This window comes from Euprymna scolopes, chromosome 1, assembly GCF_053919585.1.
Source record: "Euprymna scolopes isolate OS-2025 chromosome 1, ASM5391958v1, whole genome shotgun sequence".
Lineage (NCBI taxonomy): Eukaryota > Metazoa > Mollusca > Cephalopoda > Sepiida > Sepiolidae > Euprymna > Euprymna scolopes.
In genome coordinates, this window is record NC_136482.1 from 159340926 (window position 1) to 159368645 (window position 27720).

General features: G+C 32.7%; 1 protein-coding gene across 1 annotated transcript in view; it reads right to left on the minus strand.

Moving 5' to 3' along the window:
• The window catches only part of LOC145276906 (ubiquitin carboxyl-terminal hydrolase 32-like), a 477530-nt gene that overhangs the window by 10357 nt on the left and 439453 nt on the right, over positions 1-27720 (minus strand). Inside the window, exons 30-32 of the mRNA XM_080128370.1 lie at positions 19647-19838; positions 15385-15730; positions 2389-2645 (exon numbers count right to left, since the gene is read on the minus strand). Of these exons, the coding sequence (XP_079984496.1) occupies positions 2389-2645; positions 15385-15730; positions 19647-19838 (795 nt within the window). The remainder of the gene's footprint in view (positions 1-2388; positions 2646-15384; positions 15731-19646; positions 19839-27720) is intronic.

The following is a 27720-nucleotide window of genomic DNA, read 5'->3' on the forward strand; positions in this document are numbered from 1 at the left end:
TTGTTTTTTCCTAATATTTTTGCATAGATGTTATTTTTCATGTACCCTTCAACTATTGTTTTCTGGTATATTTCTTTTGTACTCCTAAGATTTTTTTGTTTTTCCAGCATATGCATATTTTAGAGTAAGTAGGTTGATCCCCTTGACAATTTGTGCATTTGATCTCCTTAAATTCTTGTTCAGCGTGGTTTGCCTCTTAATTCACATTTGGCGCATATAGAGTGACCTCTGCAGATGTCTCTGTGATGGCCAAATGTATAACATTTAAAACATCTCAGAGGATCTGGGATGTATATTTCTACAGGTTTTATATTATATTACAATTTTGCTTTTTTGTGTGATTTCGGGGATGTTGAATGTATGTATATGTTTGTAAGCATATTTACATTATATTTTTCCTTATAAAATTTTTTTTTTTTTTTTTTTTTAATGATTAATAACTCCTTGATTGTTTAATTTGTTCTGAATTTCTTCAGGAATGGCAAGTGCTAATTCTCTGCTTCTGATGACTTCCTGTGATTTACTTTCTTATGTGGATTAGTTTCGATATTGCAGTTATGGAAAGTTTTCACTTTTTTTTTATGTTCTCACTTTGAATCTTCAGTTCAATTTCTATCAGTAAATTTCCATCTTTTGTTTTTTTTTGACAGTTTTCAGTTTTATTTTATTGGGTAGTATTTTTTTTTGTGATATGGAAGGAAGATTAGTTTCGACAGAAGTTTCTTCCACTGTTGTATCATGTAGAATCACAAATTCTGTTTTTCTTATTTTCCAAATCAGATACAGCTCATTTGAGATTTTATTTTGCTTTATCATGGAGTTTATTTTGGTTTTTCGTTGGTTATGCTCCTCAACCACCTTGGAGACTGATATTGAAAACTGTCAAAGGGGAAAATCTAATCACCTTGACAGGTCAGCACTACACAAGCAGTACACTATCAAATGAGAAACTGAGCAATTGTCACTAAATTTGTTTACTACCCAAAACTTAAGTGAATCAATGATTAATTTGCAACCATGTTTGAGTTTGAATTCTATATTTGATGGCTGACCTTTAGTCAACACCTATCTTCTGCTTGTAGTTAGAGTGTTTTGTAATTTTTTTCATTATATTTTGGAGAGAAATTACCATTTTGTATTCATTTTTTTTTCCAAGCTTTTTTTTCTTTTTTTTTTTTTTAAATATTTCAGTAATAGTTGATGGGGCTTGATCAGATCGGGTCTCTCCGACCTCCCATCTAACGCAGGTAAAGGCCAACATGGTGTGTTGGGAGATAACCTCCAAGTCCTTAAACCACCAGGATTCCATTCCAAGGCATCATGGATTACCACCCTCGGCCAATAGGTGGCTCCATTGAGGGATTTTTACTTTCTGCAGGGGAGAGGATGGGGGGGGAGAGAGAATTTTTAACCTAATAAGTCTCACATTATCTGCAAAGCACCAGTGCTCATTATATCACTGTCGTGTTGCATCTCTGTGCTTGTTTTACGAGCATTTCAATGTTTTCTTTTTTTTTTAATACTTTCTTCTTTGGCTTTGTTCTTTCCAGCCAAATCCATTTGGAAGCATTTGTAATATTTTTATGTAGTTTTACTCCAGTTACACAAACTATCTCTATTTTCACAAGAGTTCTTCATAATGACTGTCTGGCAAAGCCTCTGCAACTGACTTCTAGTGGACTATGCTGAATATTCCATGTAGTTTACCAACATTGTTCAACTAGTTCACAGCATCTGGTCTTATTCCATTCATTTGTCAGTGTAATCTAGTCCTCGCATGAGATCGACAACTTCTAAATTAGGCAAATAAAGAATAAGATCCAAGTGGTGTTATATGTTGTGTGCAGGCTCAATACTATGAGTAGAAAAAGTGCCGTGCTGAAATGAACTGTCTGAGGAATCCTATTTGAATTATGCAAAAATGAGCACAGCATCAGTCGTATAAAACAATATAAAAACAGAGTTGAGGTGATATACCCATCCATCCATCTTGAAGATCAAGCCAGAGAGAGATCAAACCTAGATGTAGATGTTGAATCTCACACAACGCATGTTTAAGTATTTTCTGTACTTCTAAATTGAAGAGTCGATTCTCAATTGTTGCTAGTATAATTCAGGAAAGAACTGTGATATGGCTCAAAAGACATAACTCTGAATATAGTGCTAATGGGAGTTTCGTACGGAAATGTGTCCTTTCAATGTGTGCATTTAACACCGAAAATGGTTTTACAAATGCAAGCTTCACAGACGGACCGACAAACAAAGCCTCTATATGGAGATTAACAAATTCCATTTCAAACTTACACATAACAAACTGATGAGCCTCTCAGAGATGTGAGAAGGCATCCAATACAAAACAATAAAATAAAGAAACGCAGCAATACTTACGGAGACAGCATAGAGGTCATACCGTACATTAGTATAATCAGAATCACCCTCCGAGTTAAGAGGAGAACGTTTGTCTTTTGTTGGTCTTGTCTGTTCCTTAACATCACCAATGTGGTTATGGAAGATGTCCCCATTGGTCAATAACTGCTTGTTGGCTGGAGGTGCAGTAGATGATGGCGTCAATGATGATGTTAGCGATGTACCACTTGTCTGCATTACTTTCTGACGTTTACAACAGCTACTGTTTTCAAGTAAATCTGTCAAAAATAAACAATGATCAAAAAGTTAAAACCATATTCATGTCGACAAAAAAACATTTTTATATCTTTTACAACATCTCTTCTTTATTCACATGTTTTCAGACTTTGGCTGGTTGATCATCCTTGTGCAAAGCCCATGAGTTCCATCCAATATTTTTTTGCATACTGAGCTCATATAGCCAGCCTCCATCAACTGCTTACACAATACCGCAATTAAGCAGATCATACACCAGCATCATCATTCTGAACATTCTACTTAAATAAACATGTAATTGTGGGCCGAGAACTCATCTAAACTATTCCTACAGGGTTTGTACAGATTTTCAATGTCCATTTTCAAGGACATCTCCAGAATTTGGGATTTGTTTTACAATCTGCAGTGATTCAAAGAAATGGTAAAAAAAAAAAAAAAAAATATACAACAAATAAACGTTACCATAGCTAATAAAAGTTACTTTGCAATCAACCTGCATCATTTTTTTTTGTGTTTTTAAGTAGTTTTAAATGCTTTTTATTTCACCTCAAATATAAACTCACTTCACGACTTAAATTTCCAACCAAGATGGCTACCGTCTTGTTCATTTTTTTTTTTTTTTCAGCCTGGCCTGTCTCATTTTAGGTTATCATAATTTTTTTTTTTTTTTATGGGTTTGGCATTGGAGAATCCTGTCTGCAGAAGAAAAGTTTTTTTCAGAGAGAGGGGGGGGGGCATTTTTTATTTATGGCAGCTACCACTACTCCTCCTCCATCCAAAAAATTTTAATTATAAATGAAAGCAAAAATAGAGAGACACCTTTGCAATATTCCATAAGGTCGAAGGGAAGTTGGTAAACTACTGTTGAAATACAGAGATTTTTAACTCCTGATTAGCGAATTCTGTTCTACATTTTCGACTAGTATCTTTCAAAATACAAAGCATATATATATATAGTTGGTGGGGACAGGATATTTCTATGGACACATAAATCGTAAAATTGCCTACCCATTAATGAAAAATCTGTAATAGACAAAATCCAGGAAATAAACGAAGGTTATAAAAAGAAAATGTGAGTCTTTGAATTTTCAACAAAATTTTATATATATATATATATATATATATATATATATAAAATCTATATTCCAAGATGTTGTCCATCTTACCATTTATTTTTTTCAGCATGTTAACATGTTCAATTCTTAACAGCACCTGAACTATTCATGTAATTATCTCGATTTCTTAATCTATTCTGCTTGACTCGTCAAAAGAATAAGGACTCATTAGCTTTTAAAAAAAAAAAAAAGAAAAGAAGTTTAAGATTATGGGCATGATTACATAATTAAAATTTTTTTAAATTTTTTTTAAATCCGAAGAGTAGTTGCAATTGTGTTTTGTGATATTTACGCCATCTTTGATTTTTCAAAGATTGACATAATTATATGAATGGTTTTGCGCTACGAAATAGTTACTGTAAAGAATTGAACATTTTAACATGCTGAAAGAAATAAACGGTAAGATGGACATCTTGAAATTTGGAATCATCATTCATTTGTCATATGCTCTGTAGTTACACCAAGTTTCATAAATTAAAGGATTGGTATATAGAAAAGGTGAAATATTATTGAATAAGCATATTTTTCCCATATATATATATGTACTAGCCTAGGTGCCCGGCATTGCCTGAGTGTTTGAAAGTGTGTGTTGAGAAAAAAAAAAAATGTGACGTGTTTGCTGTTGCGCCCAATCCCAAACGACGTAGGTTTAAATTAAGGCTAGACAATTGAAAACAAGGGATAACTTTGGAAAATATCGGCAAAAAAAAGCTACCCCTCCCTGTAGAAAAGTGCCCAGTTGAAGAAGGAATTAATGGTTTTGGCCAATTTTTCAATATTTGTCTTCCAAAGGGTCGATCTTCAAAATGACACTGATCTTGTAAAAATCCGTTGCCTCTGTTGAAAGTTTTAGGCAGACATACAAACATACATTTAAACAGATAGGTAAGATTTATTTATATACTAGTGGGGGTACCCAGTGTTGCCCGGGTGTTTGGAGGTGTGTGTATTGGAGGTGGGGGGGGGGGAAGAAATCAAAGCAACCCTGTTTAAAAAAAATAAATTAAAAAAATGCTTGGCTGGATGTTTGGAGATGTGTGTGTGTGTGTGTGTGTGTATGTGTGTGTGTGTGTGTGTGTGTGTGTGTGTGTGTGTGTGTGTGTGTGTGTGTGTGTGTGTGTGTGTGTGTTTGGGGGGGGGATCAAAACCACCCTGTTTAAAAAAAAAAAAAATTTTTTTAAATGCGTTGGCTGGGTGTTTGGAGGTGTAAAAGAAAAAAAAAAGTTTTAGTAGGAAGGTAGGCTCGAACCCAAAGCCTTGATGCAAAGGTGGAAACGAAAGGGAAAAAAATGTGACACCCAACCATTTCGGCCACGAGGGGAGAGGAAGTGAAAAGTATCTTAATTTAATGTTTATAAAGTGAAATCGACAGGTGCAAGAAAGTCGCGTGATGTTTGACCTTATTAGGGTCAAACTAAGTTTGGCGCTGCACTGTTTCCCCCATCCCAGCATTCGCTTTTTGTATACTGAAAAGCGTAACGAAGATGCAGCGATCGAAAAAAAATCTCGAAAATAGCACGTAAAAGTCAGTTAAATTAAAGATAGACGCGATCCCCAGTCATAACTGGTAGATGTTATTATCTAGGGGGTATATAAAAAGTTTTAAGGAGTGACCCGACCGAGAAGCCTGGCAAAAAAAAAAAAAAAAAAAAAAGCTTCTGGCGGACATACAGAAAAAATGCACGCACACACAAACTAACACACATTTTCGCTTTATATATATATATATATATATATATATATATATACATACACACACACACACACTTTTATTTTTGTTAAATTGTAGGAACATCCCTATTTAGAAAAACAATGAAATCTTCCAATAAGCATATATTGACTATAATCTTTCCTAAGAGTAGAAGTTATTGTCATTTCAACTTTTGTGTTTGTTATGTCTCAAGGACATAAATATCAATTACGATGACACAGAAAATATGTGAGAAAAGTCAACAGCTGAATAAATAACTTTCCTCATGTGAGTAAATATCCAGCAATATTTTATTTGTAAATGAAAACAAAAATATTGAAGAGATTAAATTTTATTATCAAAACAGATATTTGTACAACTTTAGATATTTTTATTAGAGATATTTTTTATTAGAGCTATTTTTTTTTATTAAGAGATGATATTTGACTTGAGCTTGAATGAGGTTGTTTAAGTATGAAGAAAATTGGCTTGCACAGCCAATTACAAATAAAAAAAATAAGTGAAGCATGCATGGTCCCCCATGAGTGCACAGTGAACGAGGCATAAAAAAATGACTAAGTATTTACCCCTCCCCCTCCTCCTCCCATTTAGCCCCAGCAGTCCCCAGGGGATGTCAAATCCTAGTGAAAATAAACAAACGGTGCAGTTTTAGGCCTTAAAATATGTAATTTTCAGTTCTGCACCATACAAAAAAAGAAATGACTAAGTCTATTATTTGCACCCCTCTCCCCCATTTAGCCCCAAAAGTCCAAGTTATTAACATCCTTAAAGTTGAGTTCAACACCATGCAAAACTGCTAAATAGACATACACTGAAAATTTTGGACAAATATGGTAAGATAGTAAAAAATGGAGTGTTTTTATTAGCCATAAAAGAGCCCCTGGGGCACACCCAAGAGTTATCGCAAAGTATAGACAAACAAAATTATATAGAAATCAGTTACAACTTTTCAGAAAGTTTTATAAAACTCCAAGGCATCTATGTTTTTTTAATAAACACAAGTGTCAATTTTAGCCATTTTAACCCGAAAGGCACCCCTATGCAGGCAACCGGAGTTTTCCCAGAAAATCCATTTTGTTACTTTTTTACTCATATGTTTAATGTTTGTGCAAAATTTCCAAAAATTCCAAGGCGTAGTTATTGAGAAAAGTGCGGACAGACGAACGGACAAGGGTGAATTTAATTTTGGTCACCCTCCTTTTTTCGGGGGACCAAAAAACTGAATCGAATGTAAAATTCATTTTACCATTTCTCTTTTTCTGGTGTCTACATATATCAGTTAAATAATATTAGGCTGAGTTCTATTGCATTTGATTTATAATTACATTTTTTGAAAACTATTATTTATTAACTTACACTGTTAATAGATAAGCATGAATTGGCGAAGATGCGAGTGATATATACCAAATTAAATATGAGCAGTTGCTCAAACAAAATAAATTGACAGCTTGTGGGTATGAAAGATACAGATTTTGTAGTTTAATTATTTAATTAAGATAAAGGGAGCTGAAGGCATCAAGTATTTAAAAGTACCGCTGATAAGAGCAATTAGAATGTATTAATACGCTAGTTAAAGCGTAATATCCAGAAGCATATAAGCAACAGCAGGAGTTGCAAAGCAAACAATGCCAGAAGAAGTAATTTCTGCTAGCCAACCACAAAAAAAGTGCAACATTTATTTATTTTTTTTTTTTACTGTTTTAAGAAGAAACAATTTCTGCTAGCCAACCACAAAAAAAGTGCAACATTTATTTATTTTTTTTTTTTTTTTACTGTTTTAAGGTTGGGTTCATACAACATCATACTTCAAGTTGGACAAGATTCGAGTATGGGAAAGTTCCAAATTTTGAAGTTGAACATTTTCGACTTTTCAGTCATTTTTACATTACGTTTTAAAACACTAACTCTCGGTCAGTTTTTATGATAAACCAATAAATCTTGCAATTTTATCCATCTTTTCAGTATCAATCTTTCGCATGAAATGGTTGCCAGTGATGTTAAATCACCCCTTATACCATATTTTTGGTTACCTCCACCCTCAGCTACAGAGTAGATCAAAAAAGTGCAGCAATTTCGGTATGGATCTCAGGTTATATGATGTACATTTGCTATCAAAACCTGCCCTCCTTGGAAATAAGAGGAGGATGTTTTGCCTTTTTGACTTACCCTGTAGTGTTGCACTCAACCCGATTCACCTACAGGCATAAACTGATACACTGTATGCATATATTTTCGGGGTAAAATAGGAGTTCAGCCAATGTAGAAATCTGTCCTTTATGTGAATGAGTTTTAGACAGTCAAGAGATGGTGGTGGTTTAAGAAAAAGGAGCTGAAGGCATCAACCGTGCAAGTATCAAAAGAAGTGTAAAAGTCCGGGTTGAAGCAGGAATTACTGTTCACAAAACATGTCGGGTAAACTAAATCAACAAAAAGGACACTGCTATTGCCTCCAGCAAGGGTGATTCTGTTCAATCAGTAAAAAGAACAGTTTGGGTCATGCAATCCACTGTGTCCATCCCTTTAGAAGCTCACCATGCAAGATCTTACTGAAAGTCATGCAACAAGTCAACAACATAAGTTGTCTGCTTCTCGGTTGAAAACAAATGAGATGTATCTTCGAAAAGTTGCAGAAAAAACTAGAAAGTGTTACATCGTTTTCAACTGATGAATTGTCACGCAATATCATCACAGGAATGAAGACGTCAATATGCAGAACCTCTTTGAAATCTGAAGAAACATTGTAAAAAAAAAAAAAAAAAAAAATGGAAGGACAATCTGTGTTCTACTCTCACAAACTGAGTTTGAATGCAAAGACTTGTATCCAACAAGAATGTGAAAGTGTCTGTAGATCATAGTATTGATACAGCGTTTCTGTTTCAGAGGTTTATCTGGGTCTCTCAGGTGGGACATCTTCAGCTAAATGATGACAGGTCTTATAAACTGTGTCTATACCTAATGTTTTTGAGGGAAAAGGCCTCTTACATCAGGTGGACAAACCACAACTTGCCGAAGTAATCAGAAACTACGTCGCAACAAAATCAGACTGCAGTATGCAGCAAACTGCTCCAGTCACAGAGCACAACGTACTAGACAGAGGATCTCTTACCATCTGCAATGGAAGGAGGGGAACACCTAAGTGTGATCAAATGATTATGTCTGATTCAGTGTTGGAAACTATGGAAGAGCGACTATGGTTTTAATGCTTATGAGGTTGGAAAACGCATAAAGGACTGTGTGCATCAAAGTTGAATGTAAGCAAGGTGATATTACTGAGGCGACAATATTTTCTGGAATAAAAGACGACTTCTTGTCGAATGGGGCAAACAAGCAAGCGCTGATCCAGTCAATCCTAGGACGAATGAAGCATGTCAAGATGCTGACATTGAGATTACAAAAGCAGCCATCAGTCTGCTTTCAGACCGACAAGCCCGATTGGAGAAGACACAGATCTTGCTCTCTTGCCGTTTCATATAGATGTTTCCAAATGTGCTGCACTTTATTTCCGCCCCAACAAGGTGAAATCATATGTCTATAATATCAAAGTTATCAAGCTGATGCTTGGTGAAGCAGTTAGCAGTTTTTTTTCTGCACATACCTTTACAGGATGTGATTCAGTGTCCAAGGTGTTCGGGATTGAAGAGAGAGAGAGAGATACTAGAAGAATATCCATTCCAGAATGGTTAAAATTGGCTCCACAAACAGAACAGTTTAACATCAATTATGTCCTTTTACGAAGATTAAAATCAAGATATAATGATACTAAATCTTAGATTTGGAATCCTTGCTCAAATTTAGATCCAAATGAAATACATGATTTTGATTCTACAAAATGTCTAAAATTTATAGTTTAAACTTCGGTAGAAAATCTTAATTTAGTGTTTTTTGTGATATCACGTGCACCAGATGTATTCTTCTGACATTTCAAAATAACGCTGCAGATGGACAACACACGGATTCTTTGCTGGTTTTTTTTTTTCTTTTCTTTAATTTAATATCATGGTGAGGAAAAAAAGTATAAAATTTGGAGGAAGGAGTTTATCTCCAAAATATTAATTTTAAACAAATATTTTTTTAATAATATTGCATTGTAATTTGGCTTACAAACATATTTTATACATATTTTATCTTAATTGGTGTCTAATTACCATGGATAAAATTCAATGCAAATCTGAAATATTTAAATTTTCAAATCAAAGGTTGTGCTCATATTATGCCTCTTGAAACTCTTTAAAATACTCTCAAGAAACTAATACCTAATAGCTATGTTTTAAAATTCATAGTGATCTGTTAATTGGTTCAAGAGTAACTTCTTTACATACAAATATATTAGTATATACACACACCTAACTTACATATATATGTAAGTGTGTGTGTGTGGATTTTGGGGGGTGTATCTGATAGAAGAATGTGGGAAATGAGCATGGAGGGATGGTGTGAAACGACACAGGTCAGTGGATAGGGAGAGTGAAGTTTTTTTTTTTTTTTTTTTTTTTTTTTTTTAAATTTTCACAGGTCTAATTTTCTTTAAAAAGAAAAGTTATTTTTAATCTATATCATACTTTATCATTCATATGCTCCATAACTACTTGTCAAAATTTCACAAAATTTAGCATGAAGCACCTACAGCTTGCAAAATGTAAATATAATTAATATAAATCATGGTGCAAAGCAAAAACAAAGTTAAAACTAGTGTCAATTCTGTATCCGTCAGAATCAGGAGAACGACTACATTTTTTTTTTTTTTATAATTGGTTATTTCATAAATTTTTTTTTTCAGAAGTTTCAGCCAGAGTTGAGGTATGAAATACAGAAAAAAGAAGCAAACAACTAAATAACAGGATATGATAGAACAATCAAAGAACAAGAAAACCTTTTTTTCTAAAAACTTTAAAAAAATGAAAAATTGTTTAATGATAGGCGAAGCACAGAATAAAAAAAAAAAAAAAAAAAAATGGTGTAATTAAATAACTCCAACTTTTACACCATTTTTTATTGTAAACTTTTAACACCTGCAGAAAATATTAGTGTTGGGATGATTAATTGGAATCAGAAAAATTGGAACTTTCTGGGATATCAGAATTGGTATTGGAAAAATTTGTGCCTACTTTCCAATGCCAAAAACGATTTCTCTAATTATCTTTTTTTTTTTTTTTTTTGTTTATTTGATTTTGTTTAAAATAAGATCGTCCACTACTGATAATAACATATTTGACTTAAATTTCCAATAAAACTAAAATCTATAGATTACTCCCACACAAGTATTTTTCTCCATTGGAGAAAATATATTCGCATTTAAGATGTGTTTCCATGGTAATCAGTACAAAATAACCATTTTATAGCTAAATATAAACTAACGCCATAGACGAACAACATGCAAATTCTTTACCAACCGTTTTTTGCTTTTCTTTAATTTAACATCAATTTAGCATCAACATTTATAAAGAATTGGAATCAGTAATGGCATCAAAATCCAGAATTTAGTAAAGAGCTGGTAATTGTATCAGAATCACGAAAAATATTGGAATTGTCCCATTACTAGAAAATATCTAACGAAACGGCTTCGCCAATCTGAATATACTATACTAAAAAATAATTACGATTGTTTATTAATTTTGAAAGTTCCAGAGTGCTATTTAAAAAGGGGAGATAACTCCAACCAATTATTAATAGAACAAGAATCCAAGTTTGCCCAGCTGGGCAAACTAGAATCCTTGTACCGGAAAAATATCTAGTAAATAAAACGTTTAGTAAATCGTTATTTTTTTTTTTTTTTAATTTTTTTTTTTTTTTGCATTTCCATACACCAAACATGGATATAAATATCACTAAAACATCCGCTGGGTCATAGGCTTCACTTGTCTGGGTGGGTTGTCTGTAGGCTGAGATAAACCGCGTCACACACACACACACACACACAGAGTAAATTGAACTTACTAAGGGAGATAATAACTTCCGGTGAATACCGAAAAAATATCCAGTAAATAAAACGTTTAGTAAATCGTTATTTTTTTTGCATTTTTTTTTTTATTTGCATTTCCATACACCACACATGGATATAAATATCACTAAAACATTCGCTGGGTCATAAGCTTCATTTCAGTACCTTACTTGCCTGGGTGGATTGCTTGTAGGCTGAGATAAACCACATCACACACACACAGGCATTAGGAAAATTTATAAGATATGAAGAAACAAGAATCTAGAGATGAAAAGCCTTAAAAGGCCAAAATCGAGGGGAATGCAAAATTACAGAATATACAGAACATATACAACAACCCATACAAATTTTTGCTGTCCTAGTGTCATGCTGGGAAGCTGTTCCCAAATCTTTGTGTCATAGTCAGTCAACAAACCAAACTATCCTGCCTTCAAATTTTCTCCCTCCCAGGCAGAGGGAATTTACAGATATACCATTTTGTGATTATTAAATCAGTTCCAAACTATTCCTCTGGCCTTCGTCAGGTGGTAACCGCAACAGATAGGAACTTCGAATCTCCTAACTGCATTCTAAGCAATCACTGCCATCCGTAGTTATTGTCGTCTCACCATGTTTTGCCCAAGTAAGCCTGTGGCCACCTTTGGGTAGGATTGAAACCGCTATCTTCAGACAATGCTCATCTGGAACCGTAGAGATTGAACGTCTATCAACTGTGCCACGGGCCCCGAAGTTCCTATCCGTCGCGGTTACCACCTGACGAAGGCCAGAGGAATAGTTGGCCAAAACCTCGTGAAACTAATAAAGATGAGGATAATAGTCCGCAATAAATAAATTAATATAAATAATACTCATCTCAATAATGAATTCCAATTAAAATAATATATACAGTTTCAAACTGTTTCAAAATCGTGATATTAAAATGCCAAATTAAACTTCTTCAATACAAAATCAAGTATGACAATTTTTTTTTATTTATACAAATGAACTGTTGGAAGGAGCATCAGCAAACATTTTTTTTTTTTTTTTTTTTTTAATCGACTCAATTAGACAAAAGCCCAAATCAACAGTTTCTTTCAACCAATCAGCACAAGAAATATTCAATCCCAAAATTTTGCCTATGAAATGAAAACCTAAACACAGCATTTTTCTTCCCTTTTTCTGTTAGCATACACGTGTAGGACTCTTCACAGACACAAGGAGAGATTTTTACAAACTACTATGCTGCTCACCGAACAAATGTACACACAAGTTCATAGAAACAAACTAAGATGCAGCACATACATCTACAATGTTTACTTATTTAACACACAAATATGCACATGGCACCAACCAAAATGAACATATCTACTCAAATTCTCCTTTTAGATAAAACAACTTCTCTTTCCTTTAAATGCTCTAAGAATTTGTAAACTTTTTGTTACATCTGATAAGAATTATTGGTTTAATAACAAACCAAAAATAATCACAAGACAAAGTATAACCTTTAACATTTATTTAACAACTTATAGATTAAATGGTATTGTAAGAGCTGCTGGATGCATTAAGATTCAAGTCTGGAAGCCAAAGTACTTTTGTTTATCTTCCAGTCATGATATACATTGTTCACTGCAAGGGCAGATAACTCTCCGTTTTTAGTGCAAGAGAAATAATTCAGTATTTTTTTTTTTTTTTTTTTTTAAATTTTATTTGAAGCTGAATCTAATATATTCAATCATCTTTTGTTGTTTTAATATCAATGAAAAATATTTTTGTATGGATAGACTTTGCCATTCTTTCTTTTGATATCTTTTCCTCTGCAGACACATTTTATCTTTGATAACATCTGAACTATAATATTAAAGTCGTTTTTCTACACCCCCCATACTCTACTACTTTATTAAGGTTAAATATTCTCCATATTAAAAAAAAGTAACTATTAGTATTATACAATTTTTTTTTCTGTGTTCAGTGGTTAGTGTTAATATTTATACAGATAAACAATAATTGAAACTGAGAATCTGACAAATATTTTATACAAATTCAAAATTTAATGGTTAAAAAAGACCAAACAAGTGCAGAATTTTTTTTTTAAATAAATAATTCTATTTATTAAAATCAAATTTTTGATTCATAAAGGGATCCGCACCAGGATAATTTAGTTTTATTTCTTTCTTTCTTAACTTTCTTTTTCATGCCACACTGTAGGTAAACAATGCCTGGTGCATCCTCAGACATTGTTGAAGCAAGGTTTTAATGTCTGATGCAGTCAAAGTGTCAGTTGAACGTGTATGTCAAATAGAAAATCCATTGTTAATTAACAAGTACCGTTAATATTGGAATACAAATTCAAAAAAGACTAAACAAGTACAGAATTTTTTTTTTTAAATAAATTATATATATTTATTAAAATCAAATTTTTGATTCATAAAAGAATCCTCATTAAGATAATCAGGATTTTCTATTATTAAAATATTTTACTTTTTAACATGTAAAAAAAAAAAAAACAACTTTTCAATCAATCTTTTTACATACTGTGGCCATTTTCTTTTTGAAAATTTGGTATATTTTTAAATTTCTGACTTGTATAGTTTAATCCCTTCATTCTTTTTTTTTTTGTTTATTTGTTGAATTGTGATTAAATGAATATTTTGGTTAGTTGGTTGTTTTACATTTACAACATATCAACCCTTTTCAGGTTATTTAATGCCAAATCCAGTGATTTTGAAGATAAATTTTTTAATAGAATATATTTGTCTTTTTTTTTTTTTTTTTTCAAGTCGATTTCTATTTAACCCATAGTTGGGATCCTAATGGGTACTACCATTCCGGGTCAGTGTGGACCTGAGAGCAATGGCAATTAAAGGGTGGCTCCACACTCCTCAAAGCCCGCATTGGATATAGTTTAAGGTCATATTCAGAACCAAATATTTTGGAGTTTTAAAAACAAAAAGAATTCTAATATTTCATGATTTTAAAAATAAAATCCATGTGTTGTTGCATATTATACCCTCTGCTATATCTCTCCAACCCCTCAAACATGACATTGTATTTAAAAAAAAAAAAAATCTATGAATTTAGTAGGTGATCAACTCTGCATATACAGTTAACAAAATGATCCTTTATTTCTGGGCCATTCTAACGTTTTTATAATCAATCTTGTAAAGTCTTTTTTTTAAGGGGGGGGGTCTATTCTTTAGGCAAATCTGTATAGTTTTACAATCTTACCTCTCGATTACTGGTAAAAATATTAAGTGCCCTAAAAATTTAGAATAGCCCTGAAAAGGTGGGAGGGGGGGAAGGTTATGTTAAATTTATATACAGAACTGATCCCCTACTCTAAATTAAATTTTTTTTTTTTTTTTTTCCTTTTTTTTAGACCAAGGTTTTCAGGATGTTTACACAATTATCTAAACAAAAATACAAACTCGTTTGGATGAAAAATTATTCAATTTGAACATTTTTGATGCTTCATCTTTATAAAAAAAACAAAAAAAAAACAAATGGGTGGTTGTTAAGATAAAGTCGACAAATCAATTTTTTTTTTCATATATTGTTTGAAGCAAAAACAATATTACATACTTAATTGTCATACCGAAAATAGTAATATGTCCAAAAATTAAGAAAACTCATAGAATAACTTATTGTATTTTTAGTAAATAAAAAAAGTCTACTGCTGTAGACAACAAATGCAGCCAATACAAGTAATTTAAAATGTTTCAGAGTTATGTCCCCTGTGCGTAACAACCTACTGCTAATTTTATAACATCTAAGAAAAATGCGATTTTACCCAATATTCCGTTAAAATTACTTTTAACTAGAAATAAATTTCTGATTTTTTGTAATTTTTGGATATCTTACTATTTTCGGCATGGTAGTTATATAATATTGTTTCTGCTTAAAACGACATTAAAAAAAAAAAAAAAAAAAAAAATCGATCTGTCAACTGTATCTTAAGCACCAAAAAAGGAAACCATTAAAAAAAAAAAAAAAAAAAAATTATAGAAAAAAAGTTTTCTCACCTAGATTGTTGCATTGTTGTGTGTTTTCCGTCTGTATAATCTGCGTCAGCAAGCATGCTGGTTGTTGCGTAATCAACTCTTGCGTCGCATTACCATTGTCTACACAGTTGCCATTTTCATTCCGTTCACTTTTATTGCACATTCCATCAACAACCTCCCCCTCATCATTATTCACTTCATTCAGGCTGGTCAATACAATGTCCTCAGGCTCAGCCTTTCTGCAACTTCGACCAACACGCGGCGCAATATAACAACTAGGATCAAATTCTTTAAATGGAAATTTCACTATTTTATGCGATTTTACCCAACGTCCATTCAGACACTGAAATCTTTTCAGATTGACAATCTGGAGGAAAAAAAAAACAAAAAAAAACAGCAAAATAGAAATCAAGAATTCTTAAATGGATTATCATTAAGAGAAATTCAACAGAAGATTTCGTAGAATTTTGGTTTGGGAGGTATTTTTATGTTTACTGCTTTAAAAGGAAAAATAAGAAAATTGTTATACATATACGAACTATATTACAAGAAATTGTTATACATATATGAACTATATTACAAGAAATTGTTATACATATACGAACTATATTACAAGATATTGTTATACATATACGAACTATATTACAAGATATTGTTATACATATACGAACTATATTACAAGATATTGTTATACATATACGAACTATATTACAAGATATTGTTATACATATACGAACTATATTACAAGATATTGTTATACATATACGAACTATATTACAAGAAATTGTTATACATATACGAACTACATTACAAGAAATTGTTATACATATACGAACTACATTACAAGAAATTTTTATACATATACGAACTATATTACAAGAAATTTTTATACATATACGAACTATATTAAAATAAATTTTATACATATACGAACTATATTACAAGAAATTTTTATACATATACAAACTATATTAAAAAATTTTTTTTATACATATACGAACTATATTAAAAGAAATTTTTATACCTACATGGACTATATTAAAAGAAATTTTTATACTATTTATATGGACTGTCATTTCAACATATGAGGTCCGACAATGATGGATTTTATATTTTAGCCTCAGATGACATTCGAGTCAAAGGGGTTGTTAAAGGAGTCCACACGTGATGCAAATGTGAAAATGGTTTGCTGACCTTTTAGTTCTCGCTGTGTTTCTTTCCGATGATTCAAACTCGTAGAATGGAAGCTGTAAAGATTAAAATCTATTGACTTCTACGCCTTCCACTCTATGACTCTTCAGAAGCAACATCATATATGTTGCTCTTCAGCTTATCTTTGTACCTGAGCAATGGACATCCAGCATTCCTTTTCCTAGCTGACTCTACACTGAAATTTTCAGCATCCGTTCATCAGGTTTTCTCAAAACATTACCATTTTGCACTCCCACTTATATATCAGACCTATTACTCCCACCCCCGCATTTTATTATTATTATTACTAATGTACCATTTATCCATTTTTTTTTTAAATCTTTATTCTATGTTCCATTCCTAAGCTAATGAATCCTGTGCTAAATGTCACAAATATCGTTATCTGTAACTTAGCAACTTTCTCTTGTGATGAAAAGCATTAGGCTTCAAAATGCCATGGTATAAAGAGCTTCTATAACCACTGTTTATATGATGTTTTTCCTTATTGAACTGACAAATATATCTATACGCATACATATTTTAATCTGTTTTGAATTTATCTTTATTATGCTCCACCATGTAATGTTGACCTTCATATACCTTGATAGGTCTCGATATAAAGGATTTATATGAATTCTTTAATCCCACTCGATTATATATATATATATATATATATATATATATATACATACACACACACATACACACACTCCTATAAATTTGTTTTTGTTTTTTTGTGTATTGATGTTCATACTAAAAATCTTTTTTTCTATTTATTTAAAAAGAAAATACAACTGTTATACATGGCTCATGGAACTGCATTCTTCTGCAAAAGATCTAGCTAATTTGCATATTCTTTTAAACATACATTTTAATTAATTCCCTATTAGTTTTTTTTTTCGGTTTTCTTATGGGATCATCTTTAGTTAACTATTACGTGTAATTATATTCATGCAGATATTCTACACGATTTATATTTGCATAATATTTGTGTAAAAAGGTTATAGTAAACACAAACCTGTTTCTATATATATTTATGTATGCGTATACATATTTGTACGACACAATCACGTTGACACACCAGGTCTCGCCAGACCACCGAAGTTACGCGATGTTGGGTTGGGCCTGGCCTGTATCAGATGGGTGACCATTTGGGAAGGCTGGGCATTGTATGTACCTTCTGGGAAGGTTGGGCGTGGGACCAGCACCCCCACCACAAAAAAAAAGAAAAAAAGAACTCCTCACTACAAAAACATTTACAAAGTTGTAGATGGCCTATGCCTCTCCAGGGTCTGAAGGTTATGGATATATATTTGTTTAAAAAATTTTGTCTCCCAAACTCCTGTCAGTTTTTGGTCTACAGACATGAAACTTAATATATAGGGTATTCGAACCCATGCAAAACTTTACATTTGGGTTTTAGCCGGGGAAAATCAATGCAAAAGTGTGAAAATTAGAAAAATGAAATTTTCCAGGTGAAGGTTGAACAACTGCATTACGAATATACATGCGTAACATAATAGCTATTAGTTCATGTTTTAATTTTTAACCTTGCAGCAAATTAATGTCAAAGGAAAAAGTAAATCGTAAGCTAAACGTTTTGGTTCCTGGTGGTGGCGCACACGTTTTTTTTAGTTTTTTTTTTTTTAAACTTTAAATCATTACTATATATTGGGTTCAATATAATAATAAATACAAAATCTGCATTACTCAAAATATCATCTTTAAGCGTATTTTATGATCGGGCAATGCCGGGTGGCCTCATAGTATATATACATATGTATATTACACGTTTATGCGAGTACTTTATTTTTCTAGTACTTTTAGTTACGTTTTTTCTTTTACTCAACAAAAATGAAGATTTTATGTCTATGATTTTAACGAACATTTGAAATATTTAAACAGCAATTGCATTAAATAAAACTGATCTTTACATTTCTTTACATATATCTTATTATGATGGTGACTGTGTGTGTATGTCGGTAACCAAAACTATGTAACCACTTGAGTCACAATTCTTAACTTTTTTTTTTTTTTTTCTGTCATATTAAGGCGATCTTTTTTATTATTCAACCATTAAGAAATAGGTCTTGCATTATTTGCATCATTGACTGTATTTTTTGTTTTTACGATATTTTAATCATCAAAACTAACCTTGAAATTTTGTTTGACCTTTAAAGCTTCACTTTTCAGAATTTCAACACAGAAATGGATTATGGTAGCCATTTTAAGAAACCATGAAACCAATTTACATTTGGTAATTTTTTTTTTTTTTTTTTTTAATTCTCTCTTCTCTTTGTAACTTATTTGTTCAAAAGCTTTTGTTGCTTAATCAGAATTTTTTCTGAATACAAATAATTTACAAAAAAGAAATATTTAAAAATGTAACTGAATGCAAATTATTTTCTTGATTCGTTAAAAATTTGCAAGAATTTATTTCTAAGTTTTTTTTTTTTTTTGTTTTTTTTTTTTTTGGCATTTGATAATATTTGCATTTTTAAGCATGACAAGATTGTTTGCTGCTTATGGTATTAGCAATTTCAGACTTCCAACAATTATTTTAAAAAAAATTATGATTATTGATATACCATGGCATTTTGAATCCTAATGCTTCTCATTAGAAGAGAAAGTAGCTAAGTTATAGATAAAGACATTTGTGACATTTAGCATAGGATGCATTAGCTTAGACATGAAAAATAGAATAAAATGAAAAAAACGGATAAATGGTACATTATTATTAATAATAAAATGCGGGGGGAAATAATAGGTCTGATATATAACTGAGAGTGGAAGATGATGAGGAGCGAGGTGAGAGATAACCTGGGAGGAATAATATATGGGGTGGGGTTAAAACAGAAGGGTCAAGAGTGAAGAGCCAGAAAAACTGGCAGAATGAATAGATGAAATACAATTGAAAAAAATAGAAGATATGTCTATGCTTTCTTCAATTTGTTTTTCTTTTCAAATTTTAAAATTTGTTGAAGTTATATTACAAAATACTAAAACATTTTTTACACACACATTCTTGAGATCTATGGATGAAATGAAAAGATCTGATTAACCTGATCCAACTGGCAAAATGGTAGACTTACAAGAATGGGTGGTAATCGCCAAATATCTAATTTTTTGGATGCCAGACAATGTTTGTTGCATTTGGAACAGCAGTAAAGTTCATCTTCTCCAAGTTCTTCCTCCTTGGTGAACGCCTGAAGGCACGTGTCAAGATCAATTGGTTCGCTTTGTAACCGGCGACTTTCTTCAACGCTTTTGTGTTCTTGTAAAAACTGAAAATTACAAAACCCGTTTAATATTTAAATTAAAGTCATAATCAAAACAAACCATTTTCAAACATCAAGCTTTCAAATTTTTGGTGATACATCGCATTTACAAGCATATAAGAGAAAGGTATATCTTGAAAAAAAAAAAAAAAAAAAAAAAGATTGTATTTAAGCATTATTTTGAAAAGTATTTATGGTTATGATTAATATATCGTTAATATCCATTCTTTGAACACTGTTAGCCCATTATTAATTACAAGAAACCTTCTCTACCACGAATAGCAATGGGCAAAGATTCATTATCTGAAAGTAATTCTTTTAAACTCCTCGACCTAACGTTCACAAGAAACACGAGTTGGAACAATTACATTGAGAGCATTGCTGGGAGCGCTGTGAGGAAGGTAGACTCTCTACTGTGCTAGAAATCTACTAACACCCGAAAGTATCCTATACCTCTATAAGGCCACCATTCGCCCATGTCTGGAGTATTGCTGTCATATTGGGGCTGGTGTATCTGCTGCTAGTCACTTGCTCCTGAACAGGGTTCAAAAGAGAGTCGCCAACCTGATAGGTCCTGAACTGTCATCTAAGCTTCAGCCTCTGTCCCACCGAGGAAATGTTGCATCCCTCTGCCTGTTCTACAAGTATTTTAATGGTGAATGCTCTGATGAACTGCAAGCACTTGTGCTCCCTGGACGTAAATGCTCCCGACAAACCCGACAAGCAGCTAAATCCCACTCTTACACAGTAGAGATCCCTAAATGTAAGAGAGCTTTCTACTCCAATAGTTTCTTCCCCAGAACCGCTAGACTTTGGAATTCCCTTCCAGGTCCTTGCTTCCCCACCTGTACTGACATTCAGAAGTTCAAGTGTAACGTGAACCGTCATCTTGCTGCCCAACTCCCTACATAGTACTCCAGTAGCTCATGTCCCTGATAGTAGCCCCCTACACCAAAGTGGCAATGTGCCTTGTTTTGGGGTGAAAATGTAATTTAAAAAAAAAAAAAAAAAAAAAAAAAAATTAACTATTTTCCACTGCTTTTTTAGTTCTTTTCCTTTTGAAAAAGATGATTTTCAAACTATTTAGACCTCCACCATACACGTTATACCAAACAGTAAGTTCATGTTTATTGATTTTTATTGCGATTTTGAAAAATAAATGGATATACAAAGTTACATAAATAACAAAAACAAATAAGACCTTTCATTTGTCCATATAACACACTAATACAACAGCCGGTTCCCTGCATTGCAAGAACCTTCTTATATTCCTCTATATCTTTATACTGTATGTTTTTTTTTTGTTTTTTTACTAAAATAGTTTGTTTTGTACCAATGTTACTTCTTTTGAACATTACCAAGAAAAAAAAAAAAAAAGGGTCACTAAGTTAATGAAATTATATTCATGTAATGTTTTTTTTAATGTTATATTAATTGTTTTTTAATTGTTTTTTAATTTATAAAACATGAGTTAACAAAATTCCTTTATATATATACTAGCAGTTCAGCCCGACTTTGCTCGGGCCCTATGTACTGTTCATAACTTGCCCTATGTGTGAAAACACTTAATGTAAGATTTCAAATGTTTAGACCAAAAATTTTCTGAGTAATTTCGTAGAGACCACAGAAGTAAATTTTTTTCAACTTTGGCCCCAATTTTGACCCCTTAACATTTATTATTTTGGTCTCAAATCAAAATAAAAAGGTTTACCTATGTCCAAGTAACCTACATCTAAAATTTCAAGTGTTTAGACCAAAAATTGGGGGAAAAACTCTTTCAACCTTGACATTTGGCAGCCAAATTTTTGCTCCAAAACTGATTAAAATGCTTGCCGCATGACTGAATACTCGTTATGTATAAATTTCAAATGTTTAGACCCAAAATTGGCTGACTAGTTTGCTAGACACTGCAAAGGTCAAATCTTTTTAACTTTGACCTTGGCAGCTCAAATTTCCGACCCAAACCGATTAAAAAGCTTGCCCTATGTCTTAATACCCTTTATGTAAAATTTTAAATGTTTAGACCAGAAATTGGCTGAGTAATTAGACCACAGAAGTTAATTTTTTTTTTTTAACTTTGACCCTAATTTTGACCCCTTAACATTTATTTTTTGGGGGCTCAAATTAAATTAAAAGTTTGATCTATGTCCAACTAACCTAAATTTAAAATTGGCAGAGGAGTTTGGTAGAGTTTTCAAAAGCCAAATCGTTGAACTTTAACCCCTTAACAGCCAAATCTGGCCAAAAACGGATTAAAAAGATTTTCCCAAATCTCAATACTCCTTATGTCAAATCTCGAGTCTCTACACTGAAAATTGACAGTTATTTGGTATGAAATATACACACACAGATACACAGAGACATTTTCACTTTTATAGATATATAGATAAGTTTAAACTCAGAAATGGCAAGCATAAAAAACTTGCATTTCATTTTCAATGTTTTCACCATTTCACATAAAAACTAGCGGGACCTGTGGAAATTCCACAAGGGACTCATTCATATGTAATATATTGATGTTGGCATTCTGTATATGTTCAGCGTAAATGGTAGAGGCCCTGTCGGTGGGGCATTAGAATACGCCGACTGCCCCCTTGCAGAGGGTAAAAGTCCCTCAATGGGGGTCCTGGATATGACCTTAAACTATATCCAGTGGTGAGGCCCCAGCTTGTGGGCTTTGGGGAGTGCGGAGCCACCCTTTAATTACCATTGCTCCCAGGTCCACTCTGACCCGGAGTGGTAGTATCTGTTAGGGTCCCAACTATGGGTTAAATAGAAACCAACGTGAAAACAAATATATTCTATTAAAAAAATTTTTCTTCAAAATCTTTGGATTCGGAATTAAATAACCCAAAAAGGGTTGATATGCTGTAAAACAAAAACAACCAACCAACCAATCAGCGTAAATGGAGATGCTCTGATATTGAAGCTACTTTGTTAAAACCGCAGAAGTATTTATCCAAGCTAGCAGGGATGCCTGGCATAGCTAGGTCATAAAATACGCTTAAATATATTTTAATTCTTACAGATTTTGTATATATATATTAATATAGTTAATGTTCTATTGATTTTTATATATTATAAAGTTACGATTTCCAAAAATAAAAATATATCTATATGACTTCGGTTCATCAGCTTGAATCGAAACCGAATCCCAAACTTATGAAATAGATAAGTATCTTTAATTCCTTCAGCTGAAACCAAAACCAAAACTTATGAAGAATTCTTGATAAAATTATTTATAAAAAAAAAAAACATAGATTACTAAGGTGCCATCAGCTCAAACTGAAACCAAGATTTATGAAGAATTCTCGATAAAATTATTTTTAAAAAATAGATTGGAGAGCCATCAGCTATAACTGGAACCAAAATTTTGAAGAATTCTTAGTAAAATTATTCATAAAAAAATTAAATGACTTGAGTGCCAGGAGCTATAATCGAACCAAAACCAAAACTTATGAAGAATTCTTGGTAAAATTATTTATTACAAGAAATGGAAGTACATAACAATTAAACGACCCGGACGTAAGCGTGACACACATTATCATATTAATATATACATATTACTGCCTTAGTAAAGTGTACTCAGCCTATTCCTGCTTAACTGATCACATTTTATTTGCATACAATAATAACTTCCATTTGCCTGTTTCCCACCTGACTACAACTTGGATGTCTTCAAGTCCAACATAAACAAATTCCTGATGAATCGCCCCCCTTAAGTCAGATACTTTATCAAATCTCCAATACAAACGATTGCTAAGATGCTATCCCATTGATTACTGTACACGCAATAACCCTTATCCCCGAGTGGCTTCCGGGCCTTGATAAGTGGTGACCTCCATGTACCCCCCCCCCCAAAAAAAAAACCTGATATAATTATTAACGTTACAACTTGCCACACATGATCTAACATTACACTGGGTTTCATATCCGATAGACTATTGTTAGATGTGGATTGTGTTGAGGTTTAATCCCTACTTGAATTATTTTCATGCAATTATTTTAACACACGGATTCCAAACTCAAGACTTATCAAAAGTTAATTTAAAATTCCTCTTAATACTCATTCTTTATTATATTTATATTATTACAAAACATTATTCTCACTCATTTATTCTCTCTCATATATATCTAATAGAAAAAAAAATTGAGACTTTCTGCAAATACATTTATCAAGGTGAAATTAAGATTTCTCAATCAAAAGCTGTCATACATCTGTTTTTATATGAACAATTATTTTGAGTAAATTTGGATTAATAAATATTTAATCCAAATCCACATTACATTTTTTCATATTGATCTAATATATGAAAGGCAAAATGTGTCTGTGTGTGTGTGGGTCTGCCAAAACCTTCTGACATACACATCAGAACATGACAAAATTAGTATCGTTTCAAAGATCTAGGTCTCAGATGACATATCAAAAAAAAGTGTCCAAAAAGATTCATTCTTTCGCCGTTTTTTTACGAGGTTCACTTTTTTCGTTGACATATTCGCAAGTAATTTAAACCTTACGTCAACAACGTTGCATAAAACAGGCTATATCGAACACCCGTGACGTCACAATCGCGGTGGGTGCATTGATAAGACCATTTGCTTTTTTTCACCTCCTTTTCTTCCTACGTGTTACACGTTCAAGCCTGCCTCCTATTTTTTTTTTTTTTTGGCGCTCACACAGGCACTCCCTGTTATTTTTTTTTTCTCAACAAACCCCCTTACACACACCTCCGAGAAATGCCAGGCACCCAGGCTAGTATTATATAAAACGGAAAATGGGTGTTAGTTTGTGTGTGTGTGTGTGTGTGTGTATGTAAGTCTGCCAAACACTTGACAAACGCATCGGACCGTGACAAAATTGATATTGTTAGAAAGATCAATCTCTCAGACGAAAAATATGTAAAAATTGGCCAAAAAGAAAGGGGGTGAACTGAGCCATTTCTTGTAAGGAGGGGGTCACTTTTTGCGCAAACATTTTTGCAAGTCATATGCCTAGCAATCTGAATGTACGTTTAAAAAAATGTTATTTTGATCCGTCGTGACATAAGTCGTCGTGACAGTGACAGCTAGTGCTCAGAGCAGCTAGTTTTAATTATTGGAATGCTATCTTTGATCTCAAGCTAGATAGTTGGATAGGTGCGAGAATAGTCTGTCTGACTTGATTGCATGTGATCTTGTCAACAGCTTCTAGCTCGAGATCAAGGATGGCATTCTGATCATTAAATCTAGCTGCTCTAAACCCATTAGTAACACCTCCAACTGCCAAAAAAGGAGTAATGTTGAGTACATGAAGAGGAGACATGGACTTTTTTTTTTATCTTACCCCATGACTGGTTAGGCCATTTAGACCATAAGTTAATTATGACCTGTTTGAATTTAATGAGTAGATTTGTTTGTTTGTACTTATCAGAAAGGGCAGGTGACTCCATTGCTGCTATTGCCAGCAGCTAGAACATATGGCTAAATTATACCCCAAGAAAACTCCAGACTTTCTGCTCTGGTCGGAAAAGAGGATGCTACTGTGGCACCAGCAACTCTTTAATTAACCCACATCAGCAGTCAAGACCACGGAGGGCTGGAATATGGTATAGTGAACTGTTGCGGTTGATGCACTTAACATCACTTCTGTTTTTTTGAGCAGCTGGAGGTCTTCCTAATGGATTCAGAGCAGCTAGTTTTAATAAGTGATTGGAATGCCATCCTGGATCTTAAATTATTTTAATTTGAGGCTTGCATAGAAGACAGATTTTGTGGCAATTCTGGTGTGTTATTGTGTGCGCCAAGTTTGGGAGTTTATATTTTGGTGAATAAGTTTATTTTTTTTTAAAAGTCTATTTTGGATGGTATTTTGGTAGGATTTCGGAGATGATTGATTTTTGGATGTTATTTTGGGAGGATTTTGGAGATGATTGATTTTTGGGAGGATTTTGGAGATGATTGATTTTTGGATGGTATTTTCAGAGGATTTTGGAGATGATTGATTTTTGGATGGTATTTTGGGAGGATTTGGGAGATGATTGATTCTTGGATGTTATTTTTGGGAGGATTTTGGAGATGATTGATTTTTGGATGGTATTTTGAGAGGATTTTGGAGATGATTGATTTTTGGATGGTATTTTGGGAGGATTTTGGAGATGATTGATTTTTGGATGGTATTTTCAGAGGATTTTGGAGATGATTGATTTTTGGATGGTATTTTGGGAGGATTTTGGAGATGATTGATTTTTGGATGGTATTTTGGGAGGATTTTGGAGATGATTGATTTTTGGATGGTATTTTGGAGATGATTAATTTTTGGATGGTATTTTGGGAGGATTTTGGAGATGATTGATTTTTGGATGGTATTTTGAGAGGATTTTGGAGATGATTGATTTTTGGATGGTATTTTGGGAGGATTTTAGAGATGATTGATTTTTGGATGGTATTTTGGAGATGATTGATTTTTGGATGGTATTTTGGGAGGATTTTGGAGATGATTGATTTTTGGATGGTATTTTGGGAGGATTTTGGAGATGATTGATTTTTGGATGGTATTTTGAGAGGATTTTGGAGATGATTGATTTTTGGATGGTATTTTGGGAGGATTTTAGAGATGATTGATTTTTGGATGGTATTTTGGAGATGATTGATTTTTGGATGGTATTTTGGGAGGATTTTGGAGATGATTGATTTTTGGATGGTATTTTGGGAGGATTTTGGAGATGATTGGATTTTTGATGGTATTTTGGGAGGATTTTAGAGATGATTGATGTTTGGATGGTATTTTGGAGATGATTGATTTTTGGATGGTATTTTGGGAGGATTTTGGAGATGATTGATTTTTGGATGGTATTTTGGGAGGATTTTGGAGATGATTGATTTTTGGATGGTATTTTGGGAGGATTTTAGAGATGATTGATTTTTGGATGGTATTTTGGAGAGGATTGATTTTTGGATGGTATTTTGGGAGGATTTTGGAGATGATTGATTTTTGGATGGTATTTTGGGAGGATTTTGGAGATGATTGATTTTTGGATGGTATTTTGGGAGGATTTTGGAGATGATTGATTTTTGTATGGTATTTTGAGAGGATTTTGGAGATGATTGATTTTTGGATGGTATTTTGGAGATGATTGATTTTTGGATGGTATTTTGGGAGGATTTTGGAGATGATTGATTTTTGGATGGTATTTTGGGAGGATTTTGGAGATGATTGATTTTTGGATGGTATTTTGGAGATGATTGATTTTTTGATGGTATTTTGGGAGGATTTTGGAGATGATTGATTTTTGGATGGTATTTTGGGAGGATTTTGGAGATGATTGATTTTTGGATGGTATTTTGGGAGGATTTTGGAGATGATTGATTTTTGGATGGTATTTTGAGAGGATTTTGGAGATGATTGGATTTTTGATGGTATTTTGGGAGGATTTTAGAGATGATTGATTTTTGGATGGTATTTTGGAGATGATTGATTTTTGGATGGTATTTTGGGAGGATTTTGGAGATGATTGATTTTTGGATGGTATTTTGAGAGGATTTTGGAGATGATTGATTTTTGGATGGTATTTTGGGAGGATTTTAGAGATGATTGATTTTTGGATGGTATTTTGGAGATGATTGATTTTTGGATGGTATTTTGAGAGGATTTTGGAGATGATTGATTTTTGGATGGTATTTTGGGAGGATTTTAGAGATGATTGATTTTTGGATGGTATTTTAAGAGGATTTTGGAGATGATTGATTTTTGGATGGTATTTTGAGAGGATTTTGGAGATGATTGATTTTTGGATGGTATTTTGGAGATGATTGACTTTTGGATGGTATTTTGAGAGGATTTTTGAGATGATTGATTTTTGGATGGTATTTTGGGAGGATTTTGGAGATGATTGATTTTTGTATGGTATTT